The sequence below is a fragment of the Lissotriton helveticus genome, chromosome 3_1, assembly GCF_964261635.1.
Source record: "Lissotriton helveticus chromosome 3_1, aLisHel1.1, whole genome shotgun sequence".
Taxonomy (NCBI): Eukaryota; Metazoa; Chordata; class Amphibia; order Caudata; family Salamandridae; genus Lissotriton; species Lissotriton helveticus.
In genome coordinates this window covers 1,858,170,927-1,858,196,799 of record NC_136061.1, presented here as the reverse complement: position 1 = coordinate 1,858,196,799, position 25,873 = coordinate 1,858,170,927, and the positions used below count along the sequence as shown (strand labels likewise).

Genomic DNA, 25,873 nt, shown 5'->3' with positions numbered 1-25,873 from the left:
CTATGAGCAGGAGGGTGTGCTGAACACTCCAACCCTGATTGTGGACGTGTGAGGAGCCTGTCCTTTGTAAAGGGCCGTGCTGCTGTTGCTGTTGCTAACAGGACATATAACGTGTTACTTACACCCAGAAGCCTGTCCTTTGTGAAGGGCCACAATGCTGTTACTGTCAAGACATATAACGTGTACATTACACTCAGAATCCATAATGACATATATAGAGCCAAACGGACCATTCTTTGTGATGGGTTCTGCTCCTGAAAATACTTTTTATTTTTTTGCTTACTTTCATGCTACCTGATATAAGGTCCGATCTTACTGATTATTGCTTAGCGCTTCGATTCTCCAGAGAAGCCTCACACCGTAAAAATTGTGCCCGACTTCAGTTGATTTTCCTCAGACCATTTATTCTACTTCAGTCCAGATGGACTCCCTGCGGGAAGTGCTGCTCATGCACAGGATGTGCTGCTCGTGCGCATAGAGCAAAATTGAGGTGATATCAGAGCTGAGAGAAAGGGACTGTGTCAGCCATGTAAGTGGAACCAGGAAGCAGGATTCTCTGATGGCTGTAAAGGGCCATGGGAAAGCTGCCTCAGAGTCTCTGTGCTGATCGGAGTGGGATTCTTGAAGGGATGGTTTGGTTCTCGTGTGTTGAAGGTTCCCAGGTTGGGAACAGTGAGAGGTGTAAGAAGAACAGATCTTGACAAGAAGGAGTGTGAGAATGAATGGCGAGGGTGGAAGGATTTCTTTTGGAAATGCATTTAGTCTATTTATACAGACGTCAAGCAATACCACAATGTACACAGCGTAGATTACAAACATGCAAGTTTACAGATTGGTTACATACTGCTCGCTAGCAGAGGTGGTGTGAAGATGGGGACAGCCATTAGGTCATTCGACCAGTGTCTATGGGCCAGATGTACGAACATTCACATTTGCGATTCGTAAATTGCGTTGAATTGTGATTTGCAATTTGCAACTCCCAAAAGTGAATGTATAACAGTGTCTCAGACACTGTTTGCGATTTCTAATGTGTTTGCAAAAGGCATGCCTCATTAATATTCATGAGGCAGTCGCAATTTGCGACCCCTTTTAGAATGGCTAGCGCTCATAGGGATGATGGCCCTGCTGGGGTCAACAGACCATCATGTCTGTGACTGCATTTTAGGTCTCGCCTGGCGTTGCAGTGCGCACACGCTGCTCTCTCTGCAAGGGTTTCTTGGAATCAATATACTTTTAGAAGCAGAGTTTCGGCTCCGCCCGTAATTTCTATTGGTGTGCGTCATTTTGCGTCACTGATTATGCTAAATGGTGCCTTTTGATTGTAACGGAGGCTTTTTAGTCCCTCCTGGTTACCACCATGTCCACTTTTGGCCATGCCCACCTGGACTGGATCTTTTACTCCGTGGCGTGACACAGTGTCTTCTAATTACTAGGTGTGCACTTTCTTTTTTCATTTGCACAATGGCATGTCTTTGTTCAAGGCAGCCGTGTTTTTATTTTTGCATCGCGCTTTCACTTAAAGTGAAAGCGTGATGTAAATATAACGAAGCAGTTGCTGTCCCGCAATGGCGAGCGCTTGGTTTATTAGAGAGCGATTGCATGCGTGTTGTTTAAGATCTTTCCGTTTGACGGCGTGCAAGCCTCATTTAACTTCTCTAGTGGATATCTGCATGTGTGTTGTTTAAGAACTTTCCGTTTGACCGGCGTGCGAGTGAGTGTATTTCAATAATGAATACCTTTATTTTGGTGCCTTTGAGAGAACTTAAGCGCCATTGCCCCTATATTCCTAGGGACATTATATTTTACGATATTCTTTTTTTGTTTTTTAGAGAGCGATTATATAGTGCCCCATCTACGGACAAACCCGGTCCATCCAGCTGTTTATTTACTTCTAGTCTGCTATTTTTTTGCCCTAGTTTGTATGATAGATGCTCTATTTTAAGAAGCGGAAATGCAAAAATTGATATCCCCGTGACGTATCTAGCCGGATGTGGTGACCCACACATCCGGTCGGTCTTTTGAATCACAGAGCCGAAACTCAGACCGCGGACGTTCTATCCCAGACCCAGCTTCGACTTAAGGAGACATTCTGTATGGGTAAGCCTAAATACCAGGGACTGTTCTGTTTTGACAGGGTCTCGTCACCTTAATTCCTCAGTTGTCGATGTAGCGCTGCCGCAAACAAACCTGATGACACGATAATTGTGAGTGTGCACGTGCATGCCCGCAGACGTGTCTCTCTGAGTGTGCATGTGTGTAGGTATGAAGGAGTGTGAGTGTGTGAGCTTGTATTTGTGCATGCATGTGTGTGTAGATGTATTTCCCCTTGTTAATGCTGAAGATGTATGTGCATGCTTGGTCTGTGTGCACGTGTGTGTCTGTGTATGTATGTGCTGGTGCCCTCATGTGTGTTTGCATGAGTGTGTGTGTGAATGTTTGCATGTATCTGTGTATGAGGCTTCAGCTGGCTGTGTTCCTGAATGTGGGCATGTCTGTGTATGCGTTTGTCTGTCTATGCGTGTTTCTGTGCCAACAAGTTTGTGTGAGTCTCTTTGTGCACAACAAAACGGGGCCGTTACACACCTGAACGTGTTGTTATACTCTGTTGTCCTGCTTTGTTTTACCTTTGTCTACTTTGTATTTATTGCTACTTTTTCTATGTACGTGCTTATGTCTTGGAATATCGGCACTATATACATTGGATACAAGTAATCTAGTATTAAAAACAACGAAAACATATTCAATAAGTGAAACAAAACAACATGTTGTAAAATGTCAAGTTTTTTATAAGCTGTGTTTTATGCCAGGAAGTAATTTTAATTACTTAAAACTGTGGTAATCAGGATAGTGTTTTATTACGAAAAGGACATTTCTCTTTTTATTTTTTTTTATTATAACTATGTTAATACTACATAAAAACAAACACAGCAGAGTTCTTTATTTTATTAAGGTGGCGAGGGCATATCCTTTGCATAAGTAATTTGGCATTCACAATACCAATATCTCCAAAACAGACAAATGCAAGACCTATTGCATTTCCAGTGCTTGTTTAACAAAGCCGTTTTTTTAAATTTATTTTTTAATTGCACCCCGTTTTCCTGAAAGGGCTGCTGCCTGCTCTTAGAAAAAAAATCACACACATTCACAAAGGGGAAGGGGTCCCTTGGGAACCCCTTCCTGTTTGAAAAGGGTGGTAAACTGTGATTGTTTTGCAACCGTAAATGTGGTCGCAAAACAATCATAGATTATAGTCAGACTCGCTATTAGGAAGGGACGCCCTTGGCACACACCTTCCTAATAGCGAGTTGCAAACCATATTTTGCAAGTCGCTAATAGGTTAGCGACTCGCAAAATATGGTTTGTACTTGGGGCTGACCAATTTTGCGGTCGCAAACGGGCTGAATTCCTGTTTGTGACTGCAACAAATGGTCATACATCTGCCCCTGTGTGTGTAGACTATATGTAGTTTGTGTTTCACAATTACCACCCACTACTTTTTATAACATGTATGGCAGGAGGCAACCGATGCAAGTGACTTTGGGCAATATAGCTGGATCAGGTAGTTCGGCACTTAGGGGTGTGCCTAAATATCAACCTCAAGCCTTCTGTTAATTCAATGATTAGCCAAAATACTTTTATTACATTATTATTAGCATCAAATGGTTTAAGATATAGAAAAATGGGAAAAGGGTTCTGGGTCGAACATTAGATGAAAAGCAGATAATAAACTCTTCACCAGCAGGGTGTCCCTGAAGCCCATTTTTAGGTCTCGTTCGAGACCTATTGCTGTGGAGTCGGCTCTCAAGGGAGACAGACCTGGGCACGCGTGTCAATTTCACATCATGGATGCGCATGCCCAGCCTCCCGCACATCTCCTGTCTGTCCCACATTCACACAGCGCCTCTCTCAATCACGCACGCAGCCCCACCTGAACACACACACACACACACACACACACACACCCACCCGCCCCCCCTACAACTAAGCCCCACTCACTGCATCGACGTCCTCAGTCGCCCCTACTGACTTCTGCAGCCACCGCACGACAGCCGTGACGCTCCCGAACTTCCGGTTTCGGGACGTGCACGCTCACGGCTTGTTTATTTCTTCTTTTCGTTCCACGCTGCTATAATGGAGTAGTCCGTCGTTTGTCTCTACTGGTGTTAGTGTCTCTCGCACTGATGGCTGATGTTGCAGAAAATGCGCCTGGCGGTGGGTGACTTGTTTCTTTTAACACCCCTCCTCCTTCCCTCACAGCGGTAATTTACTGGAAGATTGTAAGTCTGTGCGCAGGAGGATAACTGAAAAGCTGCCTTAATACTACAGGGAGGGGCTAACTTCAGCACAGCATGCAGCTTCTACTTTTCTGGTACGTTCATCTCAATAAGTCAGACCAACTACGGAAGCACTCTTTCAAAATTTTAAACTTTATTTTTAATTCCTGTCCTCACTCAATGTATTTTCATTTTTAAAGCGCTTAGAAACGGCAGGACTGCACGAAGCGCTATTAGTATTTCCACCAAGAAGTTCCCTTGCACGGACTTTGACAGTGCTCTGCGTGAACATCCAGCACACGTACCTAAACGTGAAAACGCATCCTGTCCTGAACACAACAAATGTAGGTGCAAGCAGCGGGCACAACTGCCCTTGTAATGCCAGTCCGTGAGGCATGGACCACGCTGCCCCCTTCACAAGAGTATGCATTTTCATAACATAAAACACACGTCTATAGCTTGAACTTGACGAAGGTCAGTATATTGTGAGCACTCGTGCCTTTAACCTCGACCAAGGGGCAGTTGTCGCTGCATTTGTACCCTGTGGGTGTGCGTGAAACAGACTTAAGTTGTACTTCACAGCTCCTCACACTGTATCAGGCATATAACACAGGGCTGTGCTGAGGAGGTCACAGAGGCAGTTGTGGGCACGGCTTGCACTAGTGTGTGTTATTCTCTGAACCTGTCCAGTGCGTCCTGCGGCACTTACGTTACAGGGTTAGTTCACTTCATCTTTCCAGATTAAAAAAAGTGCTTTCTGTTCTTTATATCGAAGCCCCACATGTCGTGGGGATAATTGAGGAATCGTGGCCTCCTTCTTCGCGTTGATTCGGTCTCCTGCGCAGCTCGCTGTCCATTCATCCATACATGTATCCATTCATCCATTGACTCGTCCCGTGCTGTCCAGTTGTTTATTCTTGTGCCCCAGGTGCAAGCATTCAGGACAGAGAGGCTTGAGGCGAGGTGCTGCTCCGAGAGACTGAGGCCTTGGCAGTCAGTGCGCTTTACACCGTGCCTTGGATGCGTTGCGCTCTCTCTGCTCTCCCAGGGGCCCCGTCCGCCTCCTGTGTATAGGGTGCCTGGCACTGCTGCCGGGATCTCCAGTTACAGGGAGCTGTGCCCAAATCAGTGCCTAGGGGAGTCCCAGGTGGCCCCCACCGAGGTCAGGGCGGTCTAAAGCGGCCAAGAAATGTCATGGCCCCCAGGGACCGCAGGTACCAGATCAGCAACTTCACCTGCCGTGTCCCCCTACTGCCCCTTTCTGTTAGCACCAAGCCCCCGTTCTGCCGTGGCTGTCCCTCACCTTCCATGGGGTGCGGCTCCCGTCTGTCCGCCCTTAGCTTTATTCGCCCCTTTGTTCTCGCAGCCCCCTCATGCCCTCGGTCACTAGCCTGTTCACAGCCCCTCCTCCACTCTCAACTCTCCTCAAACTCTCCCCCCTCTGCCGACCTTCACATCCACTGATGCGCCCTCTCCAACGTGCAGCGCCCCGGCTGCCTCCTCAGGCCTCGGTGTCCCTTCCCCGCCTCCACGCCTCCCCCTCTCTTCAGAGGAGGTGCTGCACACCCCGGATCCACGTTCAACAAACTTATTTTTACCATCGCCCATTTTCCAGTTACTCCTTATTCACCGCCTTCTCACCCCTTATCCACTCACCCGCCATTCACCCCTTTCCTGCCCATTCACCACCCTCCTGCCCATTCACCGCCATCCTGCCAAGTCACCCCTCTCCCCCATTCACCCCTCTCATCCCCATTCATCCCCATTCATCCCCATTCCTGCCCATTTCAGTGCTCCTGTCCATTCTCTGCTCTCCTGCCCATTCACCACTGTCCTGCCCATTCACCACTCTCCTGCCCATTCTCCACTCTCCTGCCCATTCACCACTCTCCTGCCCATTCACCGCTCTCCTGCCCATTCACCGCTCTCCTGCCCATTCACCGCTCTCCTGCCCATTCACCGCTCTCCTGCCCATTCACTGCTCTCTTGTCCATTCACCCCTCTCCTGCCCATTCACCACTCTCCTGCCCATTCACCACACCCCTGCCCAACACCGCTCTCCTGCCCATCAACCCCTCTCACACCAGTAAATCCTCTCCTGCGCATTCACCGCCCTCCGGCCCATTCACCGCTCTCCAGCTCATTCATCCCTCTCCTGCCCATTCACCCCTCTCCCACCATTAAACCCTCTCCTGCCCATTCACCGCTCTCCTGCCCATCATCGCTCTCCTGCTCATTCACTGCTCTCCTGCCCAGTCACCCTCTCCCGCTATTCACTCCCTCCCGTCCCCCTCCTGCCCATTGCCCCCCTCCTGCCCATTGCCCCCCTCCTGCCCATTGCCCCCCTCCTGCCCATTCACCCCCTCCTGCCCATTCACCGCTCTCCTGCCCATTCACCGCTCTCCTGCCCATTCACCGCTCTCCTGCCTATTCACTGCTCTCCTGCCCATTCACTCCTCTCCTGCCCAGTCACCCCTCTCCTGCCCAGTCACCCCTCTCCTGCCCAGTCACCCCTCTCCTGCCCAGTCACCCCTCTCCTGCCCAGTCACCCCTCTCCTGCCCAGTCACCCCTCTCCTGCCCAGTCACCCCTCTCCTGCCCAGTCACAGCTCTCCTGCCCATTCACAGCTCTCCTGCCCATTCACAGCTCTCCTGCCCATTCACAGCTCTCCTGCCCATTCACAGCTCTCCTGGCCATTCACCCATTTCCTTCCCATTCACTGCTCTCCAGCCGAGTCACCCCTCTCCTGCCCATTCACCCCTCTCCTGCCCATTCACCCCTCTCCTGCCCATTCGCCTTTCACCTGCCACTTAACTCTCTCCTGCCCATTCACCGCTCCCCTGCCCATTCACCGCTCCCCTGCCCACTCACCCCTCCCCCGCCATTCACTGCTCTCCTGCCCATTCACCAGTCCTGCCCATTTACCCCTCTCCCGCTCATTCACTGCTCTCCTGCCAGGTCACCCCTCTCCTGCCCACCCTCCTCTCTCCTGCCTATTCACTGCTCTCCTGCCCATTCACTGCTCTCCTGCCCATTCACACTCTGCACCCTCACACACTCTACAATGGAACATACACTCCAAATACCACTCAGTGCCACATAATTACACTCCACATAATTACACTGCACTCAATGTAACATACACTCCAAATACCACTCAGTGCCACATAATTGCACTCCACATAATTACACTGCACTCAATGTAACATACACTCCAAATCCCACTCAATGCCACATAATTACAAAGCACTCAATGCAACAAACACTCCAAATACCACTCAGTGCCACATAATTACACGCCACATAATTACACTGCACTCAATGCCATATACACTCCAAATACCACTCAGTGCCACATAATTACATGCCACATAATTAAACTGCACTCAATGCAACATACATTCCAAATACCACTCAGTGCCACATAATTACACGCCACATAATTACGCAGCACTCAATTCAACATACACTCCAAAGACCACTCAGTGCCACATAATTACACAGCACATAATTACACTGCACTCAATGCCACATACACTCCAAATACCACTGAGTGCCACATAATTGCACTCAACATAATTACACTGCACTCAATGCAACATACATTCCAAATACCACTTAGTACCACATAATTACATGCCACATAATTGAACTGCACTCAATGCAACATACACTCCAAATACCACTCAGTGCCACATAATTACACTCCACATAATTACACTGCACTCAATGTAACATACACTCCAAATACCACTCAGTGCCACATAATTACACTCCACATAATTACACTGCACTCAATGTAACATACACTCCAAATCCCACTCAATGCCACATAATTACACAGCACTCAATGCAACAAACACTCCAAATACCACTCAGTGCCACATAATTACAAGCCACATAATTACACTACACTCAGTGCAACATACACTCCAAATATCATTCAGTGCCACATAATTACACTGCACTCAATGCAACATACATTCCAAATACCACTCAGTGCCACATAAATACACGCCACATAATTACACAGCACTCAATGCAACATACACTCCAAAGACCACTCAGTGCCACATAATTACACGCCACATAATTACACTGCACTCAATGCCACATACACTCCAAATACCACTCAGTGCCACATAATTGCACTCAACACAATTACACTGCACTCAATGCAACATACATTCCAAATACCACTTAGTACCACATAAGTACACGCCACATAATTACACAGCACTCAATGCAACATACACTCCAAATATCACTCAGTGCCACAAAATTACACACCACATAATTACACTCTACTGAATGCAACACACACTCCACACAATACCACTCAGTGCCACATAATTATATGTTACATCATTACACTGCACTCAATGCAACATACACTCCAAACAATACCACTCAGTGCCACATAATTACACGCGACACCATTACACTCCACTGAATACAACATACACTCCTCATAATACCACTCAGTGCCACATAATTACACGCAACATAATTACACTCTACTCAATGCAACATAAATACACTCCACATAATACCACAGTGCCACATAATTACACGCAACATAATTACACTGCACTCAATGCAACATACAATCCAAATAATACCACTCAGTGCCACATAATTACACGCCACACAATTACACTCTACTGAATACAACATAACCTCCCCATAATACCACTCAGTGCCACATAATTATATGCAACATAATTACACTGCACTCCATGCAACATACACTCCAAATACCACTCAATGCCAGATAATTACACACCACATAATTACACTCTACTGAATGCAACACACACTCCACACAATACCACTCAGTGCCACATAATTATATGCTACATAATTACACTGCACTCAATGCAACATACATTCCAAACAATACCACTCAGTGCCATATAATTATATGCTACATAATTACACTGCACTCAATGCAACATACACTCCAAATACCACTCAGTGCCACATAATTACATGCCACAAAATTACTCTACTGAATACAACATACACTCCTCATATTACCACTCAGTGCTACATAATTACATGCCACATACTTACACTCTACTCAATGCAACATAAAGACACTTTATCTGTCTATCTATCTATCGCCCTCACTGTGTCTATCTATCGCACTCACTCTATCGCCATCACTCTATCTATCGATCGTCCTCACTCTGTCTATCTATCACGCTCACTCTATCTATGTATCTATCTATCTATCTATCTATCTATCTATCTATCTATCTATCTATCTATCTATCTATCTATCTATCGCCCTCCCTCTATCTATCACACTCACTCTATCTATCTATTGCACTCACTCTATCTATCTATAGCATCACCACAGCATCACTCAGCCCCACCACTGCATCACTCAGGGGCACTTCAACATCACTATGCGCTACCACAGCCTCACTGAACGCCAAAGCATTACTCGTAGCCACCACATCACTCAGCGCCACCACAGCATCAATCTGTGCAACCATTTAACAACAACTGGTTCAAATATGTTCTCTCAATGTTTCAAGCTTTTTTACAAATGTCACAAGAAGATGTTAATATTTCACTTCTGTTCTTGGATTTTCGTCACAAGAAAATACAATGAACATAATCTTCACAAAAGTTATTTACAAAAGCTATTGCCATTATAAATTACAATAACTTTTATTTAAGTATTAATGATTAAAAAAATTAAAAGCCATTGTTATTTGTAATATCAATACTTCTAAGTCACGTAAATACAACACATGTTGCATTACAAATGCTATAGGTGTCACATTTGCGAAAGTTAAAACTATTGGCATTGTAAATGACAAAGCTATTAATTTAGCTATTTTCAAAACCAACACATAAATAAATAAAAAAATGTCATTTACAATACCAATAGCTCAAACTTTCCTAATGCGAGACCTATTGCATTGCAAATGCTTATTTACATGGTATTTTATTATCAAACCTGATTCATGAAGTGGGAAATCTGAGCGCTTGGCTGTTTCATCCTTCCTGAGCAATCTGGGATAGACAAAGGACAGGCCTGACCTAGCACTTTCATCGCCTTGAAAAACAGAAACTGCTTGGTAGTGCTCAGGAAGACTAGTCTGCATCGCCTTGTTGGACAAAAGGGCTCAAGGAATTTCTAAAGGTAGCCCAGTCTCTCCTGCCTCACTTCAGTGTCTGGGTCTCCCCCCTCCCGCTACAGGAATGCATATTATACACCTACTATGTCATGTGAAGATATCTTCACCCACATTCTATACCATGCTAAACCAGGGGCATTCAAATGCATCTCACTTTACTTTGGTAGTTAATACTCTGAGACAAACGTTTAAGACATTCGCTTGAGCAGTTACAGAATCTTCTTTTCGATTTTTGCTTTATTTACCCCATAAATTCTCTAATGTTGCTTTGATCATGAGTTACTACTTCATTAAAGAGCAGAGGAAGGCTCTTGATATTCCCTATATATGCACCCAGCCATTACTTTACACTTCTACCCCCTGAGCTGATCAGCTGTCCATGGTGAAGCGGTGGTCTTTCAATAGCCTAGTAGTACACAAATAGTTTACCAGATCCTAGAGCCTTTCTATAGTCCCTTATATGGCAATGTCTCACTCATAAATATTGATGTTTCTTTCTACAAGTTCGAATCCTTAGAGAACATGTATCTCAAAAGTCTAGTCTAAGTTCCTACAAACATGCTTGAAAATGTTGACCATGGCTTTAAACGACTGATTGTCGCCTCTCCATTTTTCTTTTAACAGCCCTCTCCATACCTTCCATCTCCTGCATACCTCCTCTCCCTGAGTACAACCTATTCTAAGTCATGTGCATGATTACTTTAATCTTTTCTTACCTATTTCCGCAGACTGCCCACTCCTTATCTCTCAGATCACAACCTGTCCTTTGAGGGCCAAACTCGGCACCCTAGCAATACCTAATCTCATCTAGCTCATCTAATCCCACCTACCATCTGCATGAATTCACATACCCTACCACTGATGATCACATCTAGGTTTTACCAATGTAATCCACAACAGAGGCACAGGGTAAATGCATTGAATGGTATCCTTGAGAGCACAAGACCAATCTCAATGACCAACAATAACCACTGAATTAACCACTAACATTGAGTTTCAGAGCAGCGTGCTGCCGGGCATAAAGTGCTCCAAAGCCTCTTTTGGGGTAGTAAGGGCGCTGTAAATGCAAGTATGATTACAATCCATTCAAATGTAACATCTCATGTTCCCCCAGAGTAAGAAATATTACCCTTATAACCTTCCTTTATTCAAATACCTAATTACTTATCTTTGACCACCAGTTAACAAAGACCAAGTTCTAATAACTCAAAGTATGTTCCATAATGCCATCTTTACCTCTCGTGTTTCACTGTTATTTTCCTATGCTTTGCTACTGTCATTACCTCTGTAAATATTACAAAAAACCTAAATGCTGATTCCTACCCAAATGAATAGCAAATTAATATTTAATATCTATTTGCTATCCGACGTTACGTCAAGGTTATAGTTATATCTTCCAATTGGTGTATTTCATTTAGCATTTAAATAACTACATGCAGAAAATATAAACACAAAATCAAGGGTATGATATGAACTTATTGCCAACCAGTGCTCTGGTCTTATATGAAATGTTAACGCTTGTTGTGCAGGTTGTAACTCTTTTAATCTACATTCGAAGTAGGGAAGACTTAATCAAAAGTGCGGAGTTCCATGCTGGGACTACCAGATTACCGCACCACTTACTATAGTCCCAGTCATTAGACCACAATTATATTTCATTTGGTCCCTGTTGTCTTCCCTTCACATGGATGTGTCAATTGCAACCAGTTATGTTCCTGCAAAAATATATCTGTGACGAAGAAACCCTACAGTTTAAAATGCCATTATGTACTTTCAACGTGTCTCTGATCCTTAACGTTGGTTATGCCAGCTGTCCTCTGTGCCTTTGCAGATGCTTTTGTACTCAAATGGGGTTTATTACGTGTTTTATTTCTTAGCAACACTTTTCATGATCATATACAAAAGTAAGTTATTTTGTTTTACCTTCAAATAAAGGTATCTTCAAATATGGTTATAAACTCGTTTGCTGTTTTGTTCAAATGTCTTCTGATCTGTAAATGCTCCAGCCTCTCTCTCTTTCATAGATCATGTGTCGCCAAAGGCCTCTTTAGGTGCCCTGGCCCCAAAAAGGCTCTTTCTCATAGGTTGAAGTGGTCAGTGCCACCTATAGTGGAAACCACGAAGAGACTCCATCATTTCACTTGGAAAGACGGGCATGGGCCTACAAGAGAATGAAACCTCTGTAACCGTAATCACCTGCAGACCAGCATGGTCTGGCATGAAGTGCCCTTCAGTCATTAGTATTGACAGTCGATCATTTTGAGAATGGGATATCTGCTTCTATCATTGTCAAGTAAACCCCATTGTATTGGTATTTGGTGAAAAAGACCTGACGTTCTGACTAACCTTAATGAAATGAAGCATGGGGTGCATACGAGGAAATATTTGATGCCATCTGGTTAGTAAAGCAGGGTCCTCTGGTAAAAATGTTAGAAGGAACCCCACATAATGAGCCCGTTTTTCAATGAAGTCTCTGATGTGGACATTGATATTTCTCAAATGACTTTTTTGACTTTCCAGGCGAGACACTCACTTATCCAAGTGACAACCTGGCCCTTGACCTTGCATTGCTTTTCATTATGGCAATTCTGGAGGCTGTGCGATTATACCTGTGTAAGTACAGATCATTTGGATTGAAAATCTGTTTTGTCAAATCATGATAGTATAAGATCACAACTGCAAAATATTTGTTGGCACCCTGGACTGAACATGTACTAAAGATGCAAGAGGATTTTGCTGCAAAATACTTAACAGGCAGGAAGGAGAAAGACTCGCCAGCCCCCTACTATATCCACTGGAAGTGTGTAGAGCGAAGCTTGGTGTCACCAAGAGGGAGGAGTCCTGATGGTGACATTAACCGCATGCGCGCTGCGGCGATTTTCGCGCTACGCGGCTTTTTTCAAAAAGCCGCGTTACATGACGAGCTCAGCTCGTCATCAGCGTGCGAGCGGCGCAACTGATGACGAGCTGAGCTCGTCATCAGCGCCGAAGGGGTTAAATACATACACATTTGAAAAATGTCCTTAAATTAAGTGAAACCATGCACAAGTATAGTTTTGTCAACCAGAAGCTCTCTGACATCTTAGGTCAAGCCAGATCAGACCTTCTAATGTATATGTGTGTTGGCAGTAGTGTCAAGGTTACTTTTTAAACAATTCCAGTTTTATTTATGTTCTATATTTACTGTTCCAGCTTTTGATTCTCATCTTCTGCACCTGAAAACATGAACGAGTCGCTCCTTCGTAGAACACTCCTTCCTTGAAGCATATGAGTATTCAGCTCTCTAACAACCCATCTAAAATAGTTCTGCTAAATTCAAACAACCTTAAATTACTCAGAAGTAACATTCACAAGTTTGTCATGATTCAGCTGTGAAGGACTTCGAGTCCTTCACTACTGAGTATTGCTTCTGTTTATGCCAGAGTTACACCCTTGATTGTCACAAGCTGAAAAATAATTGGCAAAGCCAATTGGTCTCCGCTGTAACAGGCAGATTTATTTGAGTTATCACTATTTTTGCATTGGCATTAACTAATGCCAAAATGCCTGCAGGTGCATCAGAAGAATCCTTACCCATTGCTCCCACAGATGGTCACATGGCCAGCTATCTGGAAAAGGATTTTCTATTAATAAAAAGCCTTTCAAAGATGGCGACCACGTATGTATACAAAACCCTTAAGTCAGTACGTGTGCGCATGAAACCATTCCAAGATGGCTACTGATACATATGCATGTGTTCACTTGCATCATGACACACCAGCAACCATGTGGGCATTTTTTTTTAATTTACTGTTCCAACATGGTCAATGGCCATTTTAAAATGATAAATTAAAAAGAAATTGAAAACCAAAGAGAGCTGCAGCACTAAGAGAGGATGCTAGCAGCCAGGTAGCGCTTTCCAGGTCATTCCCCTTCTTTAACTTCAAACCTGTCGCCACTATATGGTTTAGCAATTGTTCTTAATTTAAAAAGAACACATGAGAAGCTATCCATGGGTGCACAGGGGAGGAAACATGGTGCGTATCCCTGTAAATTATTCCCTCTCCAAGCCTTGTAATTTTCAGACATTCATAGTATTGTTAAAATAAAACTCGGGTTCTGTCTCTCTGCTTCCATTTGATGCCATCTGGAATTGGGAGGCAGAGTTTGATTGGGTGTTATGAGTTTCTGCCTACTTCTGGTATACCACAGGGTCACAACGCTTATAGGCCCCATGTTCTTAGACTGTGCCTTCCAGCACAAAGGGCCAGATGTAGGTAATTCATATTTACCACCTCTTAAATACCGAATTTTACCGATTCGGTATTTAGGAAGTGGTAAATATGAAGGGGGGAGATGTAGATATTTCCAGATGTGGAAATACCGAATCGTTAAGATTCGGTATTTACCGAATCTGGAAATACCGAATCGGTATTTCCTATTGATTCCTATGGGCTGTGAAGCCCATAGGAATCAATGGGCAATACCGATTCTGTAATTACAGAATCGGTAAATACCGATTTTAGCAAGGGTGCAGGGGGTGTCACTTTGACACCCTCTGGCACCCCTGTTTTAGGCTTGTGTGCCATGTGGCACACACACATGCCCTAAGGGCATGTATGTGTGCCACATGGCACAGGTGTACATGCACAGATGTGCATGTACACCTGCATCGGTATTTTACCATGCAATTGTATTGCATGGTAAAATACCGATTTTCAAAGCCCTGTGTCAATGTGCAACTTGGCACCTACATACCGAAAATGCATTTTCGGTAATTTTACCGACCGGTATATTTACCGATTCGGTAAATTTACCGAAAATGCCTGTTTTTTCCCCCTACATCTCAAAATCCAATTACCGGTCGGTAACGGCCGAATTCGGCCGTTACCGACCGGTAATTGGCCACCTACATCTGGCCCCCAGTCCCTAATGTAGACTGACTTGAGACAGTCGCTGTAACTACTTGGGGCTCTTGGAATAAACTATGACACACTCAAGGTGTTCAGGGTTCAGAGCACAAAGGTGCGGTTAATATGCAATAGTTACTTTGGTGCTAAATTTTGACAACAATCTATAACATTGTTTTTGTTGTTGTTTGCTAACTGAGTAAACTGATGGGGCCCACGCACAGCAAAGGTCAATAATAGTCATACAGATGGTTTATCTTGTTGCAGACAATCAACCCATATAAGCTAATTTGATGGCAGTTTGTTTAAAGGGGATGAAAAGCATTATTAAATGTAGACAATTGCAGTTATTAGGCCCTTTGAAAAAATATTTAATAATAACAGAGAGCTGGGGGACCAATGGAGAAGCCGGGAGTGCTGGGGAGGACAGGGGGGGGGAGGGCTTGAAATCAACAAAGCTAACCACCTGGAGCAACGAGGAGCAGGGAATGGCCTGGATTAAGAAAAAAGAGACACTATGGGTGAGTTTTGGGGGGTGAAGCAATAAGGGGAGCAAATGGGGAGGGGGAAGCAGCACAAGGAAAATAGAGCAAGAAAACACATGCACTCTAACAGAATGCTGAAAATATAACAATAAGAAAAAGTTTTTCGCTAGTATGAGCTGTTGTAGGGAAGTGCCCTTTTGGCTTGTTCACACACCTCTTTTTGACTGATACATGATGTGATTTTGACTGAAAGTGCACTGGGTTCCTGCTAACCAGGTCCCCAGTGCCAGAGCACTATCCGAAAACTGTCCAGTTGTTCCCAGAATTGGCAAAACATTTAGCACTCTCTGTAAGTCCCTAGTAAACAGTACCCTGATATCTAGGGCCTCAGGTGCTAAAGAGGGTCCATAAGGGCTGCAGCACAAATTGTGCCACCCTAGGGGACCCCTCACCAAGCGCATGCATGACTCGCATTGCAGGATGCGTGTCTTGGTGCAGACAAAAGTGAAAACACAACATGCCACTTATTCCTGTGTGCCATTTACCTACCACTGCATATGATATTTGTAAGTCACCCCTACAGCAGGCCTGACAGCCCTAAGGCAGGGTGCTTGATATTATATGTGACGTCCTACCTGCATGAGCAAATAGGCCCCTGTGCTGGTCACTTTGATTACTGCCAGTGCAAGTGAATAGGGAAGCCATTTTAAAATATGTGTTGGGCACTGGTGAAAACGAGTTCCCCAGCTTCATGATGTAGGTTCTCTGAAAATAGGGATGTTTGATATCAATCATTTCATATTGCTGAACCCACACTGATTCCGGTGTTGGATTTATCAATACATGCTCCCAGAGGGCACCTCAGAGTTCCCCCCTCTAAACTGTACCAGCTGCTGGTGGGTTGACTAACTGGTTTTAGCCAGTCTAACACCTGAGACAAATTCTTGACCCCCAATGGTGTATGCCTTCGCTCTCGGGAGGCCAGAAACCAGGCTAGGTTTGGCAGGTGGTGTCTTCACACACCCCCACGAGATGACCTGGAGATTAGCATGCCAAGACAAGGGAGCTTGAAAGCAGCCCCTCGGCCTTTGGTATGCGACTCTGGTTTCTCTCATAGGAGAGGATGCCCTCACCTCTGTCCTGATTCACTTTTGGAAGGAGGACAGGTGAGAAAATTAGTTAAATTAGGAAGGGTGCCCGCATTCAGCCAGCACCACACCTTGGGTGAAGCAGGTGATGCGGACCCCTCTCTTCAGATTCCATCATCTTGTCTTGGAGAGAATTAACCACCCAGGGTCAGGGTTATGCCCACTTCCTAATGGACGTAGTCATATGAGTGTGTAATCACCCTAGAGATAAGTAGCCCATTGGCTACTACCTGGCACTCTCTAAAGCCCATAAATGTAGTATTTAGGGGAGCCCCTAGCACCAGAGAAGCAGATCCTGAAGACCTAAGAAGAGAGAGGACACTGAAGAGCCGCAAAAACAGAGAAGGCTGAAGAGAGCACCTGACTTGACCCTAGCCTTTCTACAGCCCTCACCAAAAACTGCACCAAAGTCGTCTTGTCTTGCAGCTGTTGACTCCAGAATCTTGGGTGGAATGCTTGCCTTCAAAAAAGGCTCAATACCGCCCCTGAACAACAGAACTGTTCTGAAGAAAATCGAAAGAAAAGACTCTGAGGCCTCCGAAACTGCCAAAACCCGACATCTGAAGCAACCACTGCACCCGTCGCCTCCAACCCGAGTTGAAGTGGGCCAATGTTGCTACCAAGGTTCCCCAGCCCTCCAGAGCTTGGGTCCATCATGGCTCTACCCCTCCTAAACTCCCTGACATTGCTTGCAGTTTCTGCACGCAGGCCCTCTCTACCATGACTGCTCTGGTAAGGAAAAACCCAATGCCTAAAGACACCTCTGCACTTGTCGCACCTGGGCCTTGGAGAAGAGGACCATGGGTGTCATCCCCGCCCGCCATCCCCGAGTATCGCAAGGCCTGAGCCCACTTGCTGATCCAGCTCAGCTGGCTTCCTAGCATGAGCCTCCTGCCTCTTTTTACATGGACCGATCGCTATTGAAATGCATTGGGCACCCAACACTGATTTGCACCCTCCACTCGACTGCCCTCGTGCCGCTGGTGGTGTACTGTTGGTGCTGCCTTGGACCTTGCCCATCACTCACCTTAACTCCGGGAGATTGGTCCTGTAAGTCGCTGTACTATACCTGTTTCAGAACTTGTTCTTCTTTCCATAGGATAACATTGCAGACCTCAGATATATCACTGTGTCTACTTTTTAAAGTGAAAAGAATATATATTTAAAAAGGTAATTACCTGAACAATTTTTCTCTGATGCCTAAACATAGATAAAGATGCTTGTTTTTTTTTTTATAAATTGGGGTGGATCTCCTTCTTGAGTCATGTTGGCATTTATTAATCATTGTGTGTATTTGCAAATGTCTTACGCTCCTGTGTTAAGCCTGAGGCTGCTCGACCACACTACCCTATAACAGAGCACTTTGAGATTGCATAGCAAGCCCTGTCCACTAGTAAGGGAACCCCTGATCTCTGTGCATGATATGTTAGATTATTGATATATCACACAAAGGGCCAGCTTCCTGTGGAAGAATTAAATTGCTCCAGGACATGGACAAATAGAACAGAAAAGAAAACCTATAAATGAGAATCAAGCAAATGAGATTGAGAAGAAAGTCCAGCATTAAGCCTGCTCACGGTAAGTATTAGAGGTCTTCAACAACAGACAGCAAAAAACTGTCTGTAGGATATGCCCCCTCTCCCCCGGATGTAGGAGCCGGTCTGACAAAATTGCCATGGCTGCTTTGGGTTCCCAGTCCAGCCCTCTTGTCTTGGCTTTTTTGGGTATTTACTACTTTTGATTTACTCGTTCTCTTGCATGATGATCTAAAAGATATGGCCTAAATACACAAAAGCTTCCCCTCCATTACCCTGAACACCTTGTTGCCTCACATGCAGAGCAATTGAAATTATGTGATTCTGCTCTATTTAATTATGGAGTTACTGCACTTACCAAATAATCCATCTTCAGTTGTATAATGTGCAGATTTAAGAAAATATTTTTCAAAATTTAATTTTTTTTAAAAGCACCAAGTGGCTGTCTTACAGTGTCAGACCATTTGCAAAGTATATATAGTTACCTTTATGTTGCTGGTTGATGTATCCAGGTGATAAACTGGTACTAATGAGGTAAAACCTTTTTGCAGACAATAGTGTGTGTTAAATTTGCAAAAAAGAAGAAATATAGCACATTATGCTACAAAACTTGCCCTTTCTTGTCACATAATGAAATTAATCCTGCCAGCCATTTTGATTTTTCATTGACACATAATTCCAGTGGCCTTGCTTGTATGTCAAAAGAGCATTGGCAAAGCCAATCGGTCCTTTGGGACCGATTGGCTTTGGCAATTGTTTTTGGTTGGACTGTGCAGCATCAGGACACACACTGGGCAGCATCTTTCAAATAAAAAAGACACTGACAAAGCCAATAGCTCAGGCATAGGTAGGACCTATTGGCTTTGCCAATGCTTGATGTAAATAGTGAGCCTGGTCTTCACAGTATTGACCTAGAAGGGTGGAAATACTTCCTGGACCTGCCATATTCAGAGCAATGTCTTGCAGGTTTTGTGCGACCTCAAAAGCCATCATTGTTATACATGGATTCTCAGCTATCGATCCAGAACGTAAATGAGTGTACCTAATAAAATTGTTAGGAGTAGGTGTGTTGAATTGGTGACAACCCAGAAGGTAGGATGGCAATCAGTGAGTCAAAAACTGCTCTTCTAGCGGTCACGGAAGAAGCAAGAGCTGTGCTGGATCAGGGTGGGAAAGTCGCCATTATCCTATTGGACCTGAGTGCCGCGTTCGACACGGTTAACCATGTCACGTTGTTGCAACGACTGACGGACATGGGCGTGTCGGGCACGGCCCTGGAATGGCTGACGTCCTTCTTGACCGACCGGTTTTTCCAGGTCTTTGAGGGTGAGGCAGTGTCCCCTAAACATCCACTCAGGTGTGGGGTTCCTCAGGGCTCCTCCCTGAGCCCCACCCTGTTTAATGCCTACATGGAGCCTCTAGACAGGATAGTCCAACCCTTCGGTGTGCGTATTGTCACCTACGCGGACGATACCCAACTGGTGGTCTCTTTAGACCACGCGGAGGGTTCGTCCCACACCTTAGGTCCCTGTCTGGAGGCGGTCGCCAGATGGATGCAATCCTCCTGTTTAAAACTTAATGGGGAGAAGACGGACGTCATCCTGCTGGGGAATTCTTCCCCCTCCGCTTTTGCATCCATCTGGCCACCATGTCTGGGTGAGCCCCCCACTCCCAAGCCCCAGATAAAAAGCCTGGGGATCTGGTTCGACTCAGCCTTGAACTTTTCGGTACAAGCCACTAAGATTGCAGCCACCTGTTTTGGGTTGATGAGGATGTTGCAGAAGGTGCTCCCCCTGCTTCCTTTTCAGGCCAGGAGGATCCTGGTCCAGGCCCTGATATTATCGCGCCTGGACTATGGGAACACTCTTTTTATGGGAGCCCCTTCCTTTGTTATTCAAAAACTCCAAGTCACCCAAAACAGTGCGGCCCGCCTTCTCTACAATCTTCCTCGCTGGCAGTCAGCTAGGAATGCCTTAAGAGAACTCCATTGGCTCCCCATTGCAGCGAGAGTACAGTTCAAGGCTATGTGTATTCTACACAAGGCCTTCCATCACACTGGCCCCGCAATTCTACAGACCTTGGTCACCCCCTATGTTCCTTTGCGTTCCCTCCGCTCTGGCTCCCTCCAGCTGGCCACCTCCGTCAGAGTCAAGAAGGCTCGATGGGGTGGACGCTCCTTTTCACACACCGCGGCCAGGCTCTGGAACGCCCTCCCCTTATCCCTCCGGGAAACCACTAACCATCTTTCCTTCAGGAAAACTCTTTAAACACACCTTTATGCGAAAGTACGCTGATCTGCCCTGAGCCCGCGCTAATAAAGTGTCAGTCATGAGCGCTACGAGGCCTCCGGGTAGATAGCGCTATACAAGTGTAATTTAATAATAATAATAAATAAAAGTGGCAGTATTTTCCACTGGCCGGTGGTTAATTGGTGTTTTTACTTCATATCCTAACTAAATGTTAGCATTAAAAATATGCTATTTTACAACTCCAATGTGTTCCTCAGCAACTGTATATTTACCAATACACAAAAAATGTAAATGTTATCTGCCAGGAGCAGGGCTGACGCCACCATCAGGTAAGGCAGTAAGTAGACTTAAGGCTCCTCTAAATCATGCACCAAATTGCCGAACAGTGGCTGCATTTATTTAATATTATTTGTTTTTTTGCTATATGGTGGAGGGGTGTTCCAAAGGAGCGAAAATACTATTTTGCCAGGAACACTGAAAACCCTTGCCCAAGACGTTATCCATTCTTAAGATAGCTCAAAGTACGTTATAGCCGCAGCAGAAATCTGTGAGCAACCTGCAGATTACAGGTTAATACCTGGCAGCGCTGATTATGAGTTCCATCTTCTAGGGGTCTATAAAATGGATGTTAGAAATGAATTATTGTTTTTTATTCAAAACCACGAGACACATCAATCTGTAGTGTTACATAAATTGCCTTATCAACTGCAGGCTGATAAAATGAGAAAAATAAACAAGCTTCTTGAAAAAAACATATTAATTGTACCATTATCTATTGCACGCATCAACTAAAGCTGTTGGTAGTCGAGAACTAAAAATTCAATTCAATAGCTTTCAGTGACTGTCAAACCAATTTTGGTGCAAGATGACGGCATGTAGACTTAAGGGGTGGATGTTATTTCTCAATTCAATGCACATGTTCAAGATTTCTTCTAATAATTGCAAATGTACAGATGTTTATACTGTAATTATAATACTTTTCTGTGTTTTGCTGTATTTTATTTAGCTGCTTATAATGGTAAAATTGTAAGTGCAAAGCTTCGTTTACTAATAGAAATCTACTCTATCCCGCTTCACATTGTTACGAAAACCCAATATATATGAGTAGGTCCTGCCAAGATGGCCAAGTATAAATGATGAATGAATACAGACAACAAGATAAATGAAACATGAACAGCAGAATTTGTTAAAACCTGACCTAGTTAGTGAAAATGAACAGTTTTGAAATCTACCATGATACAAACATGTCCATGTGCCTACTACAAAGAAGAAAACGGATTTTATCAATCCTGCATATCAACTAACTGGCTATGTCATTAAGACGCACCTGCAGAGCAAACCAAAGCAATATTGATAGTTTGCTCATAATAATGATAAGGGGCAAAGTCTGCCAAAGGGCTAGCAGCAGAGCTGATTAAGTAGGTCAGCGTAAAAGGAAACACAAACTTCCCAAGGCAGCCACTTTGATAGCAATGATTGTGTGCCTAAAATATGGATAATTAACAACAAGGGGTGGTGATGGACAGAGTCTCTGAATTAAGCAGAAAACTCTCACCCAGTCAAGAGATCAGGGCTAGATCCAACACCGTTTTTTAGCTCACTGCATCATCCCAGTTTCAGAACCTGGCTGTATGCAAATTAGTCTGTTCCTGTCCCAGTGCATGATGGGAACAGGGCAAACCAAACTACAAAGCCAATTCTTACACTGGAAAGGAAACAAGCTACCGGGGACCGGTTTCTGGCATTTCAGCCTCTTCGGCCCGGCTTGCTTGAATCCTGATGGTGCAGTGAGCAAGGGACTCATGTCTGAGCATACCCTTCCACGCTTAGGGTGGACAAAATAATTAACAACCAGTCCCCGGAAGCTTGTTTCCTTCCCAGTGTAAGAATTGGATTTTGTAGTCTGGTCTGCCCTGTTCCCATGATGCACTGGGCCAGGGACAGACTAATTTGCATACAGCCAGGTTCTGAAACTGGGATGGTGCAATGAGCTAAAAAACGGTGTTGGATCTAGCCCTGATCTCTTGACTGGGTGAGAGTACTCTGCTTAATTCAGAGACTCTGTCCATCACCACCCCTTGTTGTAAATAATTTTGTCCACCCTAAGCGTGGAAGGGTATACTCAGATGTGAGTCCCTTGCTCATTGCACCATCAGGATTCAAGCAAGCCGGGCCGAAGACGCCTGAAATGGCAGAAACCGGTCCCCGGAAGCTTGTTTCCTTCCCAGTGTAAGAATTGGCTTTTGTAGTCTGGTCTGCCCTGTTCCCATGATGCACTGGGCCAGGGACAGACTAATTTGCATACAGCCAGGTTCTGAAACTGGGATGGTGCAATGAGCTAAAAAACGGTGTTGGATCTAGCCCTGATCTCTTGACTGGGTGAGAGTACTCTGCTTAATTCAGAGACTCTGTCCATCACCACCCCTTGTTGTAAATAAAATATGGATAAAGCACAGCTTTGGTGACCTAATGAATTCAAAGCATTCTACGTATGAACTGAAAGCAATGATTCTGAGCCTAAAATATTGATAATGAAGATAAGTGATGGATGGAAAGCTTGAATTATTTGCAGCCACTGGTAATTACTAGGGCCAATGCCAGTCCATCGCTTTTTTTGCACACCATGCCGTCTCAGATTAGATAAAGCCATATGCAAATTATCCATTGCCCTCCTCCAGTAGGAATAGGCTAGCCCTAACTTCCAAGGCAGGCCCTCTCTGAGCTGGAATACAAGCAATCCAAGACCGGTTTTAACTTATTTTGGCCTCTTAAATTGAGTGCTACTTAGTTCCAATGTCACAGTGAGCTCAACACCCATAACTGTTGAACTTAAGAAATAACAGTTAAGAATACAAAAAAGTGAAGGATGGAATGCTTGAATTAATCTCAGCCACTGGTAATTATTCAGGCTGTATTCCAAGCTATTATCTTTTTTTTCCCACCATGCCACGTCATATTAGATCCAGCTATAGGCAAATGAGCCTTGGGGCTGCCCCATTAGGAACGGTCCATTCAAAACTGCCAAGCCAGGTCCTCTCTGACCCACACACCTACAATCAAAGTCGGTTTCAGCCTTTTTTGGGCCTATTCAGTCAGATGCATCAGGATGAAAATTACAAAAAGGGATTATGGATTGCCTGACTAAATCATGGCCACTGGTATTGACTCCGGCCACATCCCAGTCCATTGTTCTTTCCCCACTACGCCACCTCTTATTAGACCCAGCCATATGTAAATCAGCATTTGCCCTGCTCCAATAGGGATTGGCCAGCCCAAACTGCCAAGCTAGGTCCTCTCCAAATCTAAACACAATTACCCCAAAACCATTCACCCTATTTGGGCCTCGTCAGTCTGATGCAGCTTGGTTCCAGTGACACAATAAGCATGGGGCCTACTTCTGGCTATACCCTTCACACTTAAGCTGTCACAATGAAGAATGCAAAAAAGTGGTGAATGGAATTAATCTCAGCTGTTGGTAATTACTTAGAATGCACCCCAGTCCTTGTTTTGTTGCTCGCATGCCATCTCATATTAGACCCAGCCATATATAAATCAACCTTTATAATAGAAAAAAATGTGAGTGAAAAGTCTGGTTAACTAAGTATGGAAATCCACAATACCCAGCTTCCCATTGTCACAGAAACCCATCAATAAATACGAATGGGTTTTGTACAAACAGCAAAAGAAATAAAACATGAACAACAACATTTGTTAAAACCTGCTCTGCCTGGTAGATGAAAATGAACATTTCGACAAAAGATATGAAATGTACCACTAAGTGTGGGAAACCCTGAACATTTTACAACCCAAAATGTACCTCCACAAAACACCCATGGGTGGCTGAACTGGTAACTATGTTAAACCTCAATTTCATGAGGCAATGTGTTCTCGAGGTAAGGCATTTCTCAACATATTGAAAATACAGTTAAGTAAGGACCTGCTCAATAATTGAGTTCTAGATCAGCTGAATAAATGGAAGAGCTTATTACAAAATTCAAAAGGATTGTGATACAAAGTCAGTGTAAAGTTTTTACTATGAAGGCTCACAGCAAATAGGGCATACAGAATAAGTGCAAAATCAAAATAATTTTAAATCCCAGACGTGCAGCAAAATCAATAGAGAAGCAGACTGCATCCCTGGTAGAATCAAAGAGGCTTCTGGCTCATTCCAAAAATCCAGGGTTTATAGATCCCATTTTCTTATGGAACAGAATAGAAAGTGCAGATTCATCATGGTGTGAGCAAATGTATCTTATTAGCAAATCAGACCACAGTTTTATTAAAGGTCATATTGCCTAAGCACTATCACACTACATGAATATTGATTCTGCTCTCTCTATGTAATGTCATCCGGAGATGGTAGGACAAACTAGTTACATGAACAACAGCAAATTATTATGAATTAATAGGGAGGGTACAGTAAGCTAGCAGAAGGCCCTTGAATAAAGATATAGTATTAAGGCCATGCTAGAAATATTTCATCAAGAACATGTACAACGTCAATGGCATACAAAATCATGACTGCTTGACCGTGCGTTGCAGAAATAATGAACAGTGAAAAGTGAAGGAGATAGCATCCATTTTGAAAAAGATGGCAGTTGGGTCTAAATTGAGGCCTAGCAAAAATGAGTCAGGAAAACATACTTCTGCATGTCATAGGAAAATGTTACCAACATATGTAGACGTAGGGAGCAATGGTTACACAAAAATGATTATATCAACTTCAATCAGGTTTCATACTTTACATAATTTATTGATAGAAACATGGAAATCATTCTTTTGTTAGCATATATCAGCATTACGGATTATAATAGTCACAAGCAAGTTATATTCAAGAACACAGTTCAATGAAACATCAGTGATCCTGATAGGTGGTAGCAAAAGAACTGCACTCCATGAGAGAATAAATATAATGCTGAGATCCACTAAACATTACTCTCAATATGTGTTTCGAGGTTGTGGGCTTCCTCCTCAGGGCTAAGAGGTAAACTTCCCTATACCACCAGTGTTTATGAGCTTCCAGTGGTTCACTTCTCTATTATGTATAGCAAACGATCTAACCAGTAATGTTTAACAACTGTATTTCATACACCGTCTTACATTGCGCCTTGGGATCAAACTTAAATCTACTTATATCT

General features: G+C 44.2%; 1 protein-coding gene across 2 annotated transcripts in view; it reads left to right on the top strand.

Moving 5' to 3' along the window:
• Nucleotides 1–25,873, top strand: part of TMEM80 (transmembrane protein 80) — a 148,748-nt gene that overhangs the window by 93,174 nt on the left and 29,701 nt on the right. For both annotated transcript variants that reach the window (XM_078682814.1, XM_078682813.1), the window contains 2 exons: nt 12,240–12,333; nt 12,950–13,042. In XM_078682814.1, coding sequence (XP_078538940.1) covers nt 12,261–12,333; nt 12,950–13,042 — 166 coding nt within the window. In that variant the 5' untranslated portion in view covers nt 12,240–12,260. The remainder of the gene's footprint in view (nt 1–12,239; nt 12,334–12,949; nt 13,043–25,873) is intronic.